The sequence below is a fragment of the Vombatus ursinus genome, unplaced genomic scaffold, assembly GCF_900497805.2.
Source record: "Vombatus ursinus unplaced genomic scaffold, bare-nosed wombat genome assembly UNPS02009835.1, whole genome shotgun sequence".
NCBI classification, from domain to species: domain Eukaryota; kingdom Metazoa; phylum Chordata; class Mammalia; order Diprotodontia; family Vombatidae; genus Vombatus; species Vombatus ursinus.
The window spans coordinates 22,337,021-22,351,310 of record NW_020949613.1 but is presented as its reverse complement, the minus strand read 5'-3'; the positions used below and the strand labels follow the sequence as shown (position 1 = coordinate 22,351,310).

Genomic DNA, 14,290 nt, shown 5'->3' with positions numbered 1-14,290 from the left:
TGGTTTGGGGAATAATGCACATCCCTAGTTTACTTAATCTTTGTTAATTACTTGTCTTTTATATGATAATATAAAGCATTAAGCGCTGGTCCTAGAAAGACTAAGCTGACTGGTTTCTAGGAAGGATCAAAACCTGGGAATCTGAAGAAGGCAATTGTGCTGAGGTTACCAGCTATAGTAGAAGCCTGCCAGGCTTGGAGACTAGAAGGTATGAGTTGAAATCCTGTATCTGACACTTAATAGTAGCTATATAATCCTAAGTAAGTCACTTCATCTCTAAAGTCTCTGTTTTAAAATGAAGACACCAGCACTGCTTACATCATAGAATTATGAGGATTGGATATAAAAATATATTTTGTAAAGCTTAAACTATGTAAATGTCAGATGTTATTGTTATTATTAAACCAGGGATTGAAAGGGTAAGTGGAGGTAAAAAACTCAACAAGAACAAGGGCCTGGATTAGTTTCTCAGGTCAGGAAGGATAATGGGTGCAGTATATATTGGAAAGAGGACAAAAACCTGTAGAACCAGGCAAGGGTACACAGCAATCATCACAGCTCAGGAAGGCTACGGGTAGAATCTAGTTGGAAATAACAATAAAATTGAGTTTATTAGAGAATCAGACCGATAAGAATTTTACTAAGTATTGATAGGAAACATCAATACTTCTTGCCTTTATTCCTTCCTCAAATCACAAGGTATTTAATCTGTGTACAAATTAAATTTCTCCAGAATGCATGTTCCTTGAGGCCAAGAACTGTTTTCTTTTTTTCTTTGTACCTCTAGCTCAGTGGCATGGTGGATAAAGTGCTAGGCGTAAGTCAGGAAGACTTATCTTCATGAGTTCAAATCTGGCCTCAGATACTTACAAGCTGTGTGACCCTGGGCAAGTCACTTAATCCTATTTTCTTCAGTTTCCTCATCTGTAAAACAAACTAGAGAAGGAAATGGCAAACCACTCCAGTGTCTTTGCCAAGAAATCTCCAAATGGGGTCACAAAGAGTCAGACATAACTGAAAAAATGATTGAATAACATCTTCAGTCCTGGCATATAGTAGGCTATTTAATAAATATTAATTTGCAATAAAAGAAGAAGGAAGGAGCCTCTAAACAATGTGATATAAGGAGAAAGATTCCTGGATTGTAAAGTTCTAGTTCTGAGACTACCATTTACTAGTTGTGAACAACAAACCATGAAGTGAGGCTGCTAGACGGAGATGACATCTAATGTCCTTCCTAGTTCTAATGAACAGTTTCTTAAAGATAAATGATATTGCAGTCCTAGAACTGTCAGCACTTAGATACTGGGCGATATGGTAATTGAGAGAAAAAGAAGAGTCAAGATTAGCTCTGAGGTTTCAGAATTGGAGGGTAAATGGAATCATGAGTTCACTTTTGGGCATATTCAGTTTGAGTCACCAGTTGGACATCCAGGTGGAAGTAAATGGTAGGCAGTTGTGAGATCTGGAACTAGAAAGAAAGGGTAAAGCTAGAATTATTTATTGAGCATTTTTAAAAATTTGTTAAGCATTTATTAAATGTTCATGCTGTATAAAGTGCTAGGCACTGCAGTAGGCACAAAGTTTAGATAAAGGTCTTTGCTCTTATGGAGCTCACAGTCTGGTAAGAGAACTAGACACACATAAATATAAAAAGAGGGAACAGCTGAAGCCATGGAAGTGGATGAGATTACCAAGGCAATGTAGAACAGCTGTGTTAAAGTCATGGCGAAACTGGGCCACCAAACCATACATAAGGATCTCTGGAACAGCATATTGACTTAGGAAAGTACATGTTAACCTTACCCATGTTCTACTTTATGTTTATTTATTTTGCTAAATATTTCCCAATTACTTTTTAATCTAGTTCAGGCCACATTCTGGAGTGCTTTGTGCGCTATAGGTCTACTGGCTAAGCATTTGACACCTCTGCTGTAGAAGAAAGGAGTCAAGGATAGAACTTTGGAGGATATTTAAATTCAGGGGCAGATAAAAAGAGAACCCATCAAAGGAAAAAGAAAGAATCAGGGGAGCACTGTGTTACTCATGACAAGAGAGGAAAGGCTTTCAAGAAGGGTATGGTTAATTTTGTGAAATGCTAATGAGATGCCAGGAAAAATGAGGATTGGGGGCAGCTAGGTGGTGAAGTGGATAGAGCATCAGCCCTGGAATCAGGAGGTCCTGAGTTCAAATTTGACCTCACACACATAACACTCACTAGCTGTGTGACTCTGGGCAAGTCATTTAACCCCAACTCCCTCACCGAAAAAAAAAGAAAAATGAGGATTGAAGAAAAAGCCATTGGTGTTAACTATCACTGTTGATATTTGGGAGAATAGTTTTTATAAATGTAGTGGGGACAAAAACAGATTATAAAGGGTTGAGGAATGAAAGTAGGTGATAAAGAAATGGTACCAGGAACTGTAACCTACATTTGCTAGAATTCTGTCAAACGGAAGAAGAAAGAATATTCATGCTGTTTGTCAATAGGGAGAGGGCTCTAGAAAAAAGTGTAGTTAGGATTTTGTATTTCCTGGGCATTTAATGCCTGGTCCTAGGGAAAGCAGATCCCACGTAGTGGTTTGGAGGATAAATGAAAGTTAACTTGAGCAGTGGTTGGTTACATAATCATCAATACCCCCTTCCAACTCAGAAATTCTAGGGTCAAGTTTTTCAAGGGGTTGGATGTATCTGAACAGGTTTGAAGTAAAAAGGAAGGAGGCAATAGAACATGAAAGATAGAGGAAAAAGAAGGGATGAGATCAAGGGCACAGCATTGAAAAACATTAGGTATTGATCACCTTTTCCTTTGAGAGAGGAGAGTAGGTCTATATTACAGAAAAGGACAAGTAAAGAATTATTTTAAATTAACTTTGTTAAAACATTGGAACTACATCATTATTCTGGAGTCAGGAAACAGGATTTGCCTTAGAGACCTTTGATCTTTATGCTATTGAGCTTGCAGGAACATTACTTGATATCCAAATCCAGCACTATAACTGACCAATCCTACATCGTAGGCAAGACTATGAAATTGTGCCCCTCCATCCTACTGACATATTTTCTGGGCCCCTCAGCTTTGGCCCTCATTACATCTTTGTTCAAATCTATGCAATAAGGAACCTGTTGAGCTCTACTATTGTCTTCAAGAATCCTCTTTCCCCTAATCTCTTTGGTCATCTACTTTCAATGATTGTTTTCCCCCAAAGGATCATAGAATCCTTACATATAAATTGTTGCAATGTGAATTTGAGTTTCCTAGGATTAACAGGTTAGTATTACAGAATGCTCTTTTAAAATATTGTATTGATAGCTTTTGTTTTTACATCACCTTCATTCCCCAATATATTCTTCTCTGCTTTCCTCTCAGAAAACCATAGCTTGTAATAAAGAGAAAAAAAGTTTAGCTAAATTAACACATGAACCCAGCTTGACAGTATCTATAATACTTTTTAAAAGGATTAATTTCAAATTGAAAAGGAACAAGCTAAATACACGAAGTAGCAGCTAGACAATTTATTTCTTCAAAACTTAAATTAGACATAGTAGCAGAGTAGTGATTGTATGTTGAAGAACTAGATCATAAATTATATAGAAGAGCTATGGATGAAGGTTATCCCCTTCAACAAAAAAAAATAAAATTTCCAGTAGGCAAAAGTCATCATGTGAATGCTTAATGATAATTTTGGAGTGTTATATATCCTTGCAGAACAGTAAACTACTGTGATCGGATCAGGAAAAAATAATTTAAGTAAAATACGTCAGTATGTAACCAAAACAAGGTCTAAGCTTCTCCTCACTGTTACTGTAACATTTTAAATGTTCTAGTTAAGGGCATATTGTATCTGTTCCAAAGTGTTAGAAAACCAAAATGCTGCTACTGATTATGTATAAATAACATTGGGAAAGAAGAAAGAAAAAGAAAGGGAGGGGGAGAATTTGTCTCAAGATTTATATCTTTACTCTTTCAGAAGGCATCCATTAGGAGTGGCAGTGACGTAATGCCCAAATGTCCCCTCCTCCCCTTAGCCACGTGTTTGTTTTTTATCTGGCCTGGTTTCTTCTGCTCTCCGGTCTTGGATTTTCACCAACAACGTGGACCCAAACCTGGAAGGAAGGAAGTGTGTAGAATGGGCCCAGGCCCAGACAGGCTAGAGAACTGGGGTAGGATTGGGGAGGGGGGGCGATTCGGCTTCCCTGGGGTCTGAGGAAGCCCCGGGACTGGGTCCCTGCCACCACCTCCTTCGGATTTTTGGTGTAGATCAAGGCCACTCCCCTGGTCTTCCGCTGTGCGCTCTGTATACATCCTAGGGTGAGGGGCTGGAGAGAGTTTCCTCTACAGGGAAACAGGTGTCCCCCTTCGGCAGGCGAGCCGCAGCCACCTTATTGAGACCCTGCCCCATAGGGGCAAGAAAATGGCCCCAATCGGGCCCCACCCACCCCAGCCTTCCTGGACTGGGAGGGGAGGAGAAAAAGAAAGCGTCCTTGAGTCACCTCTTGGACTTAGCTCCCGCCCCTCCTCCCTAGCCCGTGCCTTTGCAAAAGCACAAAGAAATGGGAAAGAGATAGGAACTTGGTACCTGGGTGTTAGAACGCCCCCGGTCCAACTCATCACCATTATTCAAGCCATCCCCACCAAAGTACCACTCCCCAACCTCTGAATGCTACACAATCATCCCCTTCTCCCCAAATGTGTAGCACACATATGTGTCTTCGCCTCCAGAGAGGGGAGATGAACTCAGTTTATCCTTTTTGTTCTTTATTCTTCTCTACTCTCCTTTGATTTAGTATGCCTGGGAAAGAACAGTCCCTGTCCCCCCTCCCAAAAGCCCCGAAACCAGACACCCACCCCTAGCCATCTCTATTGAGGAACTGAAGCACTCAGGTTGTGATTAAAATCAGAAAAGAACAAATTTTTACAGAGTACTCAGCACAGAGGGTAAGTGTTCACCACCTCATTGGGCCTGAGCTGGCTTGGGCCATCTGAATGTGAACCAGAGATTTATTTCTCTTTGTAACTTGTTGCTCTAAGGCCTAAATGAAGCAAGCTCTTTAAAAGGGAGTCTTTTAAAATGGAAAACTATGTGCAATCACTGGCTTTCCAATCAAAATCTGTTTATACATTGGGATAAATAACTAGCTGGGTCCAGGATTTTGCTTTTTGTTCTTGCGTAGGTCTCAATTTCCATCAATGAGGAATATTTAGGCACTGTTTTCCATGCATGTGGCCAGCTGAACAGGATTAAAATTGATTGGCCCATTTTGTTAGTTTAATTACATTTAATTTAAGGTACTTTAGTGAAAAGAGCAAAGCAATATTGCTGAGATGATGCTGAAAGGTGAGATTTGAATATAGTTCATTTCAAACAGGATTAGTTGTTACTGGGATCCCAGAGACTTTTTAAGCTTCGGTAGAACTGTTAATTGATTTTCTCCATGAATTCCACAATGCCCAGCATGGTGCTAGTGAACAAGTGCTTGCATGCCTTTATTTCTAAACCGAAGCAATAAACACCGAGATTTGGGAAAGGTGCTTATTCAGATATGCTTATGTTTGAAAATTGCAGTTTGAATAACTGCAGGTGCATACTTCTAAATATACAACAATTCAGCATCAATGTACAAATTCCAATTATTTCAAGTGAATCTTAAGAATGTGTTGTTTGAAATGTCACATTTAAATACACCTGTTTACTTGGTTTAGTTTAGAATTTGAAACATCTCTTAAGCTAGTCATCTTACCAACCATCATCATTATAATGAATATTTACAGTTTTGTTTGAAAAAGTGATTTTTATCTTTACATTATATTTTCCTTTGATTTTATCTATGATCAGCACACTCTTTCAAAGTAGCAAAACCTCACTGTTTAGCATTGTCATTTCTTTACAACCTCCCACCTTCCTCCTATATCGGCCAGGTTTCATTAGTGCAAATATCTTTAATTTTGTGTAAATCAAAATTCTGATGTAAAGAGCTGTTTACCAGTGAAGAGTGCACAGATAATAATAAAATCTTTAGGTGGTACTCTAAACTTTGCCTGAAGGCCTGGGACCATCATAATAATCGACATTTATATAGTGCTTCAGTTTTCAAAGCACCTTATAAATACTTCTTTTGTCCAGTGAGTTAGATACCAAGTTCATTCCTGATATGCACAGATATGGATAATTGTGGAAGGAAAATCTAGTTCAGGAAATCAATTAACATTTTCATAAAACAAGATTTAGGAGAAATCATAAGCATATGAGCATAGTAATTTTTTTGAAAATTTCATTTGCTATGCATCAGTGCCTCTGACAATAAAAGGCATGTGTTTGGTTCAGTGTGGGCTGCAATGTATAGTACAAAAAAGAAGGGGGAGGAAAAATGAGCACTATAGAAAAGGCTACATATTTTCTGATGAAACTTTCTTTAGCCAGTTTTTTTTTTTTAATGTATGCCAGAGTTAAATGACAACAGTGCTGTGAACAGAACAGAACAGGCCCTTAATACAGTATTTAATTTTTCCCAATGTTATAACGCTTTTCCCCCTCAATCCCTAGCTGGAACAATGTTTAAACTTTAAGGATTTAAACTTTAAAAATAAAAACCCTATAGTGCCTAGTAAGAATAAATACTGGTTAATCAATGAAAAGTTAGGCAGCACATTTATATGTTCACATATAATACAAATAAAAATGTGTGTATAAATATGGGCATATATGTATATAAACACACACATACTAGAATTCTGTAAACAGAGACATAAAGCTGTAATTTTTTAAACACTTCTCCTCCCCGCAGTCCCCCCAGGCCTTCATCTCCCATCTACTCAAAAAGCCGGTACTTCTGAGATTGGAGAAATCTCATCTAGCTACCTCACTCATCCCCAATTCTAAATGTAGGCAAACATGGTCATAGCCAGGGACAGGAAGAAAGTGAAAGTGTGTGGTTTTAATTAACTCGTGCAATTAGATGGCATCTTGCTGGAAGGAATCCTGAGCAGACCAGGAACTTTTGTGTAGTTAAGAGAGACGCAGCTCCTTCCAAAGTTGGGCAGCAAGTCACGTGGAAGGACTGAGTGAGCTAAAAGCATTCTCTTGAGATATCTTCTCCTTGAATCTTTTTTTCTTTTGGAGGGGAGGGGGAGAAAGGAAATGGATGTCGAAACCGGAAAAGGTGAATCACAAAAAGATGCATAACCATGGTGGCTTTTCAGACTAGTATCTAGGGGAAATCGCGGATGTTTTCCCAAGAGCCAAGGCCAATGAGCCGGTAGAGAAGATTGGCCATTCCGGGATGCCATAGTGACGGGGAGGTGGGAAGCTGGGTCGGCAGTGATTGATGTGCCTAGGAAAAGAGGTAAAGAGGCCCACATTTAAAAGCAGGCTCATCACTTATTATCTAACCATTAGGGAAGTCGTGAGGAGGGAGCGAGGGTACGGAAGGTAAGGCCCTTTGTTGCCAGTAAGTGGCTACAGGGTCCTGGCCCACAAAGTTGCCCCGCCGTTGAAGTGCGTGGAGAAGGCTGAGCTGCCCGCCCGCCAGGGACGCCGGCGTCACGTGGCCGCTCCCTCCAGCAAAGAAGAAGGGGGGGAGCGGAAGGGAGGGTGGAGAGCTTCCAAGTCTCGGTGTGCGAGCCAGCGCCGAAGAGCAGCGGGCCAGCGGTGAATGATTAGCTTCCCTTTCTTTTTTCCCCCCATCCCCCATCAGCAGCTGGCTGGGGCCCAGCGACACCTAAGGCCAGGGAAACGCGTGTTTCTAGTTGTGCCCGATTGCATTTGCCAGTGTCTGTAGAAGGCACTAAGGTAGAGGAAGATTATGGACTTCCTCCCTCCCCACCCCCGTGAACGCCAAACCTGAAGACTAGAGAGTAATTCATACAAAAAGACTCGCCTCCGCGTGGGGGGGGCGGAGGGGGCGGGCGGGTGCGAACCGAGAGGGAAGTCTAGGGATCGTCGTAAAACTCTCTCTGAGTGAGAACCGCTGACTCGTCTAGAGTCTGCCCGCCACCCACTCCGCTCAGAGAGTTGGGCGGGGCGGGGCAAGGACGGATGCGCGCGTCTTCCCGTGCGCCTTGTGGGGTTGGGCGCACATTTCCCTCTGTCCCCGGGAAGGGGCTTAGTGGGGGAGGGGACGAATGGGCACGTTGAACCCAAGCGAGTGGCTAAAGCGCGGGGGGAGCTGGGTAGCGGTGACGCGCGGCTGGCCCCACCTCCTTCCCGGAGGGAGGAGGGGGAGGACCGTATATAAGTAGCGCTGCCGCCCTAGACGTTCTTTTTCGCAACGGGTTTGCCGCCGGAATACAGGTAGGAGCGAACGCTGCGCCCGCCAGGCCTGGCCTGGCGTGAGGCCTGCAGCTTCCGGCGTCCCTAGAGTCTAGTCGTCCGTTTTCTTTCCTTTTGCCTGTTTTTTTTTTCACCCCTTTTCTGTCCCTATTAAGAGTATGAAAAGGTAGCGCTTTTCGAGCCTTGGAATTTTCCCGGGACACGCCTCGTGCTTGGGCCTGATCGACTGCACGAGCTGCGGCCCCGCTGCCCAGCCTCGTGCTGGGTCGGCGCCCGCGCACATTTCTCACGGTCTTAACACACACAGACCTCATTTTTGTTGGGTCTTTTTTTTTTTTTTTTAAATAAGTGATTTCTGGGTAAGGGCTGAGATGTCGTTTTCCCCAGAATGGCGAACGGGCGTTACCCCACTAGTAGGCCCTGTAGCGTGTGGGTCGGGGAAGGCGTTGCCCCGCGCGGTGTCTGTAATGTCCGTGAGATCGAGTGTGTGTGTCTGGTTGGAAAGGAGGCGGTGGCGGAGCCGCGAGCTCCGGAGCCCACCGCTTCTACTTCGTGGCACATGTGGCGCGGCCTCGGCGGCTCGAGGGGCGGGGCCGGGGAGAGGCAAGCGGGGGCGCGCCGGCAACAGCGGGGTCGCACTGGATGGCGACCGGAAGGCCGGGGAGAGGCTAGGCCTTGTCTGGGGCCGCATGGCGGTAGGGGGAGGGGAACGGGGGGGGTGTCGGTACGTCTCGAAGGGATCCCAGAGGCAGGTGGGCAAAACAACCTTAGGATGTTGGGTTATAGAGGGTTTCAAGAGTGGGGGCTGGCGTTTGAGCCGGGGCCGCCGCCCCTGGTCCGGCCAGGCGGGTGCGTGAGCTGAAAAATGGCCGCTCCCTGGGCCTGGTGCAGGGAGCACAAAATGGAGGACACGGCGGCGGCTGAGGCGGGCGGGTGAGTCACCGGTACAAAGAGGGGGACCGGTCCCCCTCCCTGTCTAGTCTTCGTGGCCGGCCCTGAGCCTTCGTGGGGCTGAGGGCGGCCCCCGCCCCCTCCGGAGCAGACAATGCAGCGGCCTGGGGGAGGGGCGCCGCCCGCGGACTTGGCCCCGTGTGTGGTGTGAGTGTGGTGCGCGTGTGCTTGGTGGGAGGAGATTGAGGCCTGAGCAGGAGCTGCTGTTGCCTGGATTGGCACGCGGGGGCCGCCACCCCGGCTTGGAATTTGTCTTGAGTATTTAGGGCTTCAAATGTCTCAGAGGTCATAGGCTCCCCGCTATTTGACTTTTTATACAAGCCTGTTTTAAAAGTTTTTGTCTTTACGCAGGTGTTGTGAAAACCATCGCTAAACCTCCACAAAAATGGGCAAGGAAAAGACTCATATTAACATTGTCGTCATTGGACACGTAGACTCTGGCAAGTCCACCACTACTGGCCACCTCATCTACAAATGTGGTGGAATTGATAAGAGAACCATTGAGAAGTTCGAGAAGGAGGCTGCTGAGGTATATATATAGTCTTGAGGGGAAAGGCTATTGGGACTTCTTGACTTGAGTGGTCAAATGGCTTTATAAAGTCAAGGATTTGTTAAATAATAAAATTAGGGTGGTCTCCACCTTCCATAGTTCTGAAGGATTATTCTGTGGAAATTGTAATGGGATAATAAACTATTAAGTTAGGTAGAAGTACTTTTATTGACCACTGTCAGTTATGCCCTAAACTATCTGAAAAGTTGTCTGGAAGGATCCCCTTATCACCTGTGAGAGGGTAGTGAGAAGAGTTCACATATTTTAGGAAGTGGGACTTAACTAAGGAATCTGTCACCTAGTTAAGCCAGGTCAGTAAAGGCCAAATTATTTTTATCCAGTAATTGAAATGATATACTAGCTTCTTTCTAGGAAACTTACTTAATTCCAGTTACAGAGCTTGAGCTTTCATTCCTTTGCAGATGGGAAAGGGCTCCTTCAAATATGCCTGGGTCTTGGATAAGCTGAAGGCTGAACGTGAGCGTGGTATCACTATTGATATCTCCCTGTGGAAATTTGAGACCAGCAAGTACTATGTGACCATTATTGATGCTCCAGGACACAGAGACTTTATCAAGAACATGATTACAGGCACATCTCAGGTTTGTAAAAGTGACTAGGGACAATATTGTGGAAATAAGGGTAGAGCTTAGAGGTCTGCACCAGGTGATTATTTATTCAATGGGTTGTAGAGGTTGAGTTAGCAGTGGGCTTTAGACTTAGTAACCAAGAGTGGCCTTTGGTTTAAACAAAGGGGCTTTTAGTGTTTGGGGAACTTATTTATTTAGCATTCTCAACTTGTTTTAATAGGCTGACTGTGCTGTCCTGATTGTTGCTGCTGGTGTTGGTGAATTTGAAGCTGGTATCTCAAAGAATGGGCAGACCCGTGAGCATGCCCTTCTGGCATACACACTAGGTGTAAAACAACTCATTGTTGGTGTAAACAAAATGGATTCCACCGAGCCCCCCTACAGCCAGAAGAGATATGAGGAAATTGTCAAGGAAGTCAGTACCTATATTAAGAAAATTGGCTACAATCCTGACACAGTAGCTTTTGTGCCAATTTCAGGTTGGAATGGTGACAACATGCTGGAGCCCAGCTCTAATGTGAGTTGAGTATAAGTAATTTGTTTAAATAATTTAACATACAAATATGCACAGAAGTTTTTTAATCACTAAGTTAAAAAATTTCTCTTGCAGATGCCTTGGTTCAAGGGATGGAAAGTCACTCGTAAGGATGGCAATGCTAATGGAACTACACTGCTTGAAGCTTTGGATTGCATCCTGCCACCAACTCGTCCAACTGATAAACCACTTCGTCTACCCCTCCAAGATGTCTACAAGATTGGCGGTAAGTAATTTTATGTAAACAAATTTCTTTGAGTACTTGGTGAAAAGCAAAGAACAGTGCTGTTTTTCTTGCTTTTTAAATGAGTTTTACTTTACTTTCACTAGGTATTGGTACTGTACCTGTTGGTAGAGTGGAAACTGGTGTTCTAAAACCAGGCATGGTGGTCACCTTTGCCCCAGTCAATGTTACAACTGAAGTAAAGTCTGTTGAAATGCACCATGAAGCTTTGAGTGAGGCTCTGCCAGGGGATAATGTTGGTTTCAATGTCAAGAACGTGTCTGTCAAAGATGTCCGCCGTGGTAATGTGGCTGGTGATAGCAAGAATGACCCGCCTATGGAAGCAGCTGGCTTCACTGCCCAGGTATCAACTTTAAGATTTTGATGTTGTAATGTAGCCAGATCTTTATGGGGAATAGAAAAAAAAATAAAAATTACCTTAATGTTCATTTTTTTTTTTTCCTTAAGGTCATTATCCTGAACCATCCAGGCCAAATCAGTGCTGGCTATGCACCTGTTCTAGATTGTCACACTGCTCACATTGCTTGCAAGTTTGCTGAACTGAAGGAGAAGATTGATCGTCGTTCTGGTAAGAAGCTGGAAGATGGCCCTAAATTCCTGAAATCTGGTGATGCTGCAATTGTTGACATGGTTCCAGGCAAGCCCATGTGTGTGGAGAGCTTCTCAGATTATCCTCCTCTGGGTAAGTATTTAACATGTAATAGTTCCCTGTGCAGAAAAACCAGTAAGTAACTTAGCATCCTACTGGATAAGAACTAATGAATCCTATTTACCAATGCAGGTCGTTTTGCTGTTCGTGATATGAGGCAGACTGTTGCAGTTGGTGTCATCAAGGCAGTTGACAAGAAGGCTGCTGGAGCTGGCAAGGTCACAAAATCTGCCCAGAAGGCCCAGAAGGCTAAATGAATATTCTGTACAACACCTGCCACCCCAGTCTTAATCAGTGGTGGAAGATCGGTCTCAGAACTGTTTGTCTCAATTGGCCATTTAAGTTTAATAGTAAAAGACTGGTTAATGATTACAATGCATCGTAAAAGCTTCAGGAGGAAAGGAATGTTTTTGTGGACCATTTGTTTCGTGGCAGTTTTAAGTTATTAGTTTTTAAAATCAGTAATTTTTAAATGGAAACAACTTGACCAAAAATCTGTCACAGAATTTTGAGACCATTAAAACAGTTTAATGCGAAACCTGTGTGTTCTTTGGGTCAACCATTATTAGAATTCAGTGGGGGTGGAAAGCATTTAAAAGTAACCTGGCACAAATCCATTGGCTACAGAATCTTTGCTAAAATTTTTGGGCACAAAAATAACATGGGCAAGTGAGTTCACTTGGCCTAACAATTTGTAATTTGTTTAAATTTTTGCACATTTGGGCAAAGCTGATAAAAATGTGTTAACCTGACTTGTTAGGGCTGTATTTTTGCCTCTTAATGAAAATAATGGTATTTGGTTTTTGTAGGTTAGAGGGGAAAGTGCTATAGAGTAACTTTTTTTTTTTTTTAAATGCCCTTCCAAAGCCTTTGGCTTGGTTCCCTTTTTCTAGCTAGACAATCTTTAAACACCAGCACGTCACCTGGTAAAGGTATAATTGTAAGGTTAGATGGATTTTTAAGGAAATTGGCACTGTCTTGTAGAAATTTTTATGTAGTTGTCCATCTTGATAAATTCACTAACAATGAAGTGGGAATTATTTCTCTGGAGTCTAGCATTACCTCTTAAATTTTAAATTGTGCCAAATAGAAGTAATGCTGTGGGGGGGGGGGTAGTGAACTTAATCTAGTGAATTAAGTTAAAGCAATGAATGTCAGGTGTGCCACTAGCAGAAAACTGCCATATTAGCTGCTTGTTTATTCCTATGTGGTGTAATATAGTTAGTCATAATAATAAAGTTCCCAACTAATAAGATTAATTTTAGCACTGAAAGTTAGCATTCTTTGTATGGAGTTTCATTACCTCTTACAGTAAATTACCTCAAGTTCATTTTTTTTTTTAAGAACCAAAACTTGGAATTTTAGAATAAATCTGACAGGTGGGGAAACCTGGCCTCCTTGAAAGATGACTATCCCCATTACGGACATATTGGAATTTTCCAGCTTTGTTAAACTGCCTCAAAACAAACCCTTAAATATCACTGCTAGGTATACTGGGTGGACATTTTTAAGGGTTTAAAATTTTCTTTAATGTGCATGTTTTATTGTGGGGGGGAGCCTATGGTAGGTGCTATGTAGAAGAAGATGGAATATAGCTGGGAAAGGGCACTTTAGGAAAAAAATGTAATACACAAGGTGTAAAATAAGCTGTTTTCAAAATTACAGTTAGTGGCATTGTTTAATGAAGGGGTTTTTTATTTTGCAGAAAAGGAAGGAATACTTAGACTTGTTTTTAATTGTGTTGAAGTTTGACAAAATCCCATTGGTTTAATTTTTATTAGGAAGCAACATTTAAAGTTTTCTACCAGAAGTGGATCGGAGAAATGCCAGGACTTGTATTAGGGGCAGTATATTATTTTGATATAAAATCAAAAAGGCTCAGGCCCAATTCAAGCAAAATTGCCAATTTTTGAAGACTTGTCTCTTCAGTTTGGGGTAGCTTCTTACAGTTTGTTCTTGGCTAATCATCTAATCTGGAAAGATGTATTTAACTTACAGTAGGTATTAGACATACATTAGCATTAAGTAGAGGTATAATGATACCTATGGTTAGGGAACCTCTTTAGTAAAAGATCTGACCCATGGTAGAAGTAACATGAGCAAGGTTTAACTTTTGAACCACGTTAACTCCCCTCTAACCTCCCTCACAGCCCTCAGTTGTGCAATTGCCACACATACATGGACAAATGGAATTTGCTTAGGATGTTTGTCACTTTGATAAGTCATTTGCCCTAATGATTTTATGTGGTCAGTACAAGTTTAACTGGCACCACAATGTGTATAGGTTAGTTTTAAAAACATGCTCAGTAACTTGCCAAGGTGGCTGGGGTGAATAGCTCACTGATTTTTCTCAATTGTTCTGGATTCTACATATTTGTAGTGTAATGCTTTCTCAACCATGTAGTGTCTTAAATTCTCTGGGGAAGCAACTGGTGCTTTCAAAGTTTGACATTTTCTTCTGTAAATAAACTGCATAGGCAAAATGGTTTTCTAGAGGTGTT

The 14,290-nt window shown here is 42.3% G+C and overlaps 1 protein-coding gene across 1 annotated transcript; it reads left to right on the top strand.

Moving 5' to 3' along the window:
• The first annotated feature begins 8,189 nt into the window (after positions 1–8,189).
• Positions 8,190–12,327, top strand: EEF1A1 (eukaryotic translation elongation factor 1 alpha 1). Its single transcript, XM_027852870.1, has 8 exons — positions 8,190–8,291; positions 9,573–9,750; positions 10,194–10,373; positions 10,582–10,878; positions 10,972–11,122; positions 11,227–11,483; positions 11,588–11,822; positions 11,922–12,327. Exons 2-8 carry the CDS (start codon positions 9,607–9,609, stop codon positions 12,044–12,046), a joined length of 1,389 nt encoding a protein of 462 aa, XP_027708671.1. The 5' UTR covers positions 8,190–8,291; positions 9,573–9,606; the 3' UTR covers positions 12,047–12,327.
• Positions 12,328–14,290: the final 1,963 nt, after the last annotated feature.

Coding starts and splice junctions, on each gene's coding strand:
- EEF1A1 (XM_027852870.1), top strand. CDS start 9,607: ATGGGCAAGGAAAAGACTCATATTAACATTGTCGTCATTGGACACGTA. Junction 10,374..10,581: donor TGATTACAGGCACATCTCAG/GTTTGTAAAAGT, acceptor TTGTTTTAATAG/GCTGACTGTGCTGTCCTGAT. Junction 11,823..11,921: donor CTCAGATTATCCTCCTCTGG/GTAAGTATTTAA, acceptor TTACCAATGCAG/GTCGTTTTGCTGTTCGTGAT.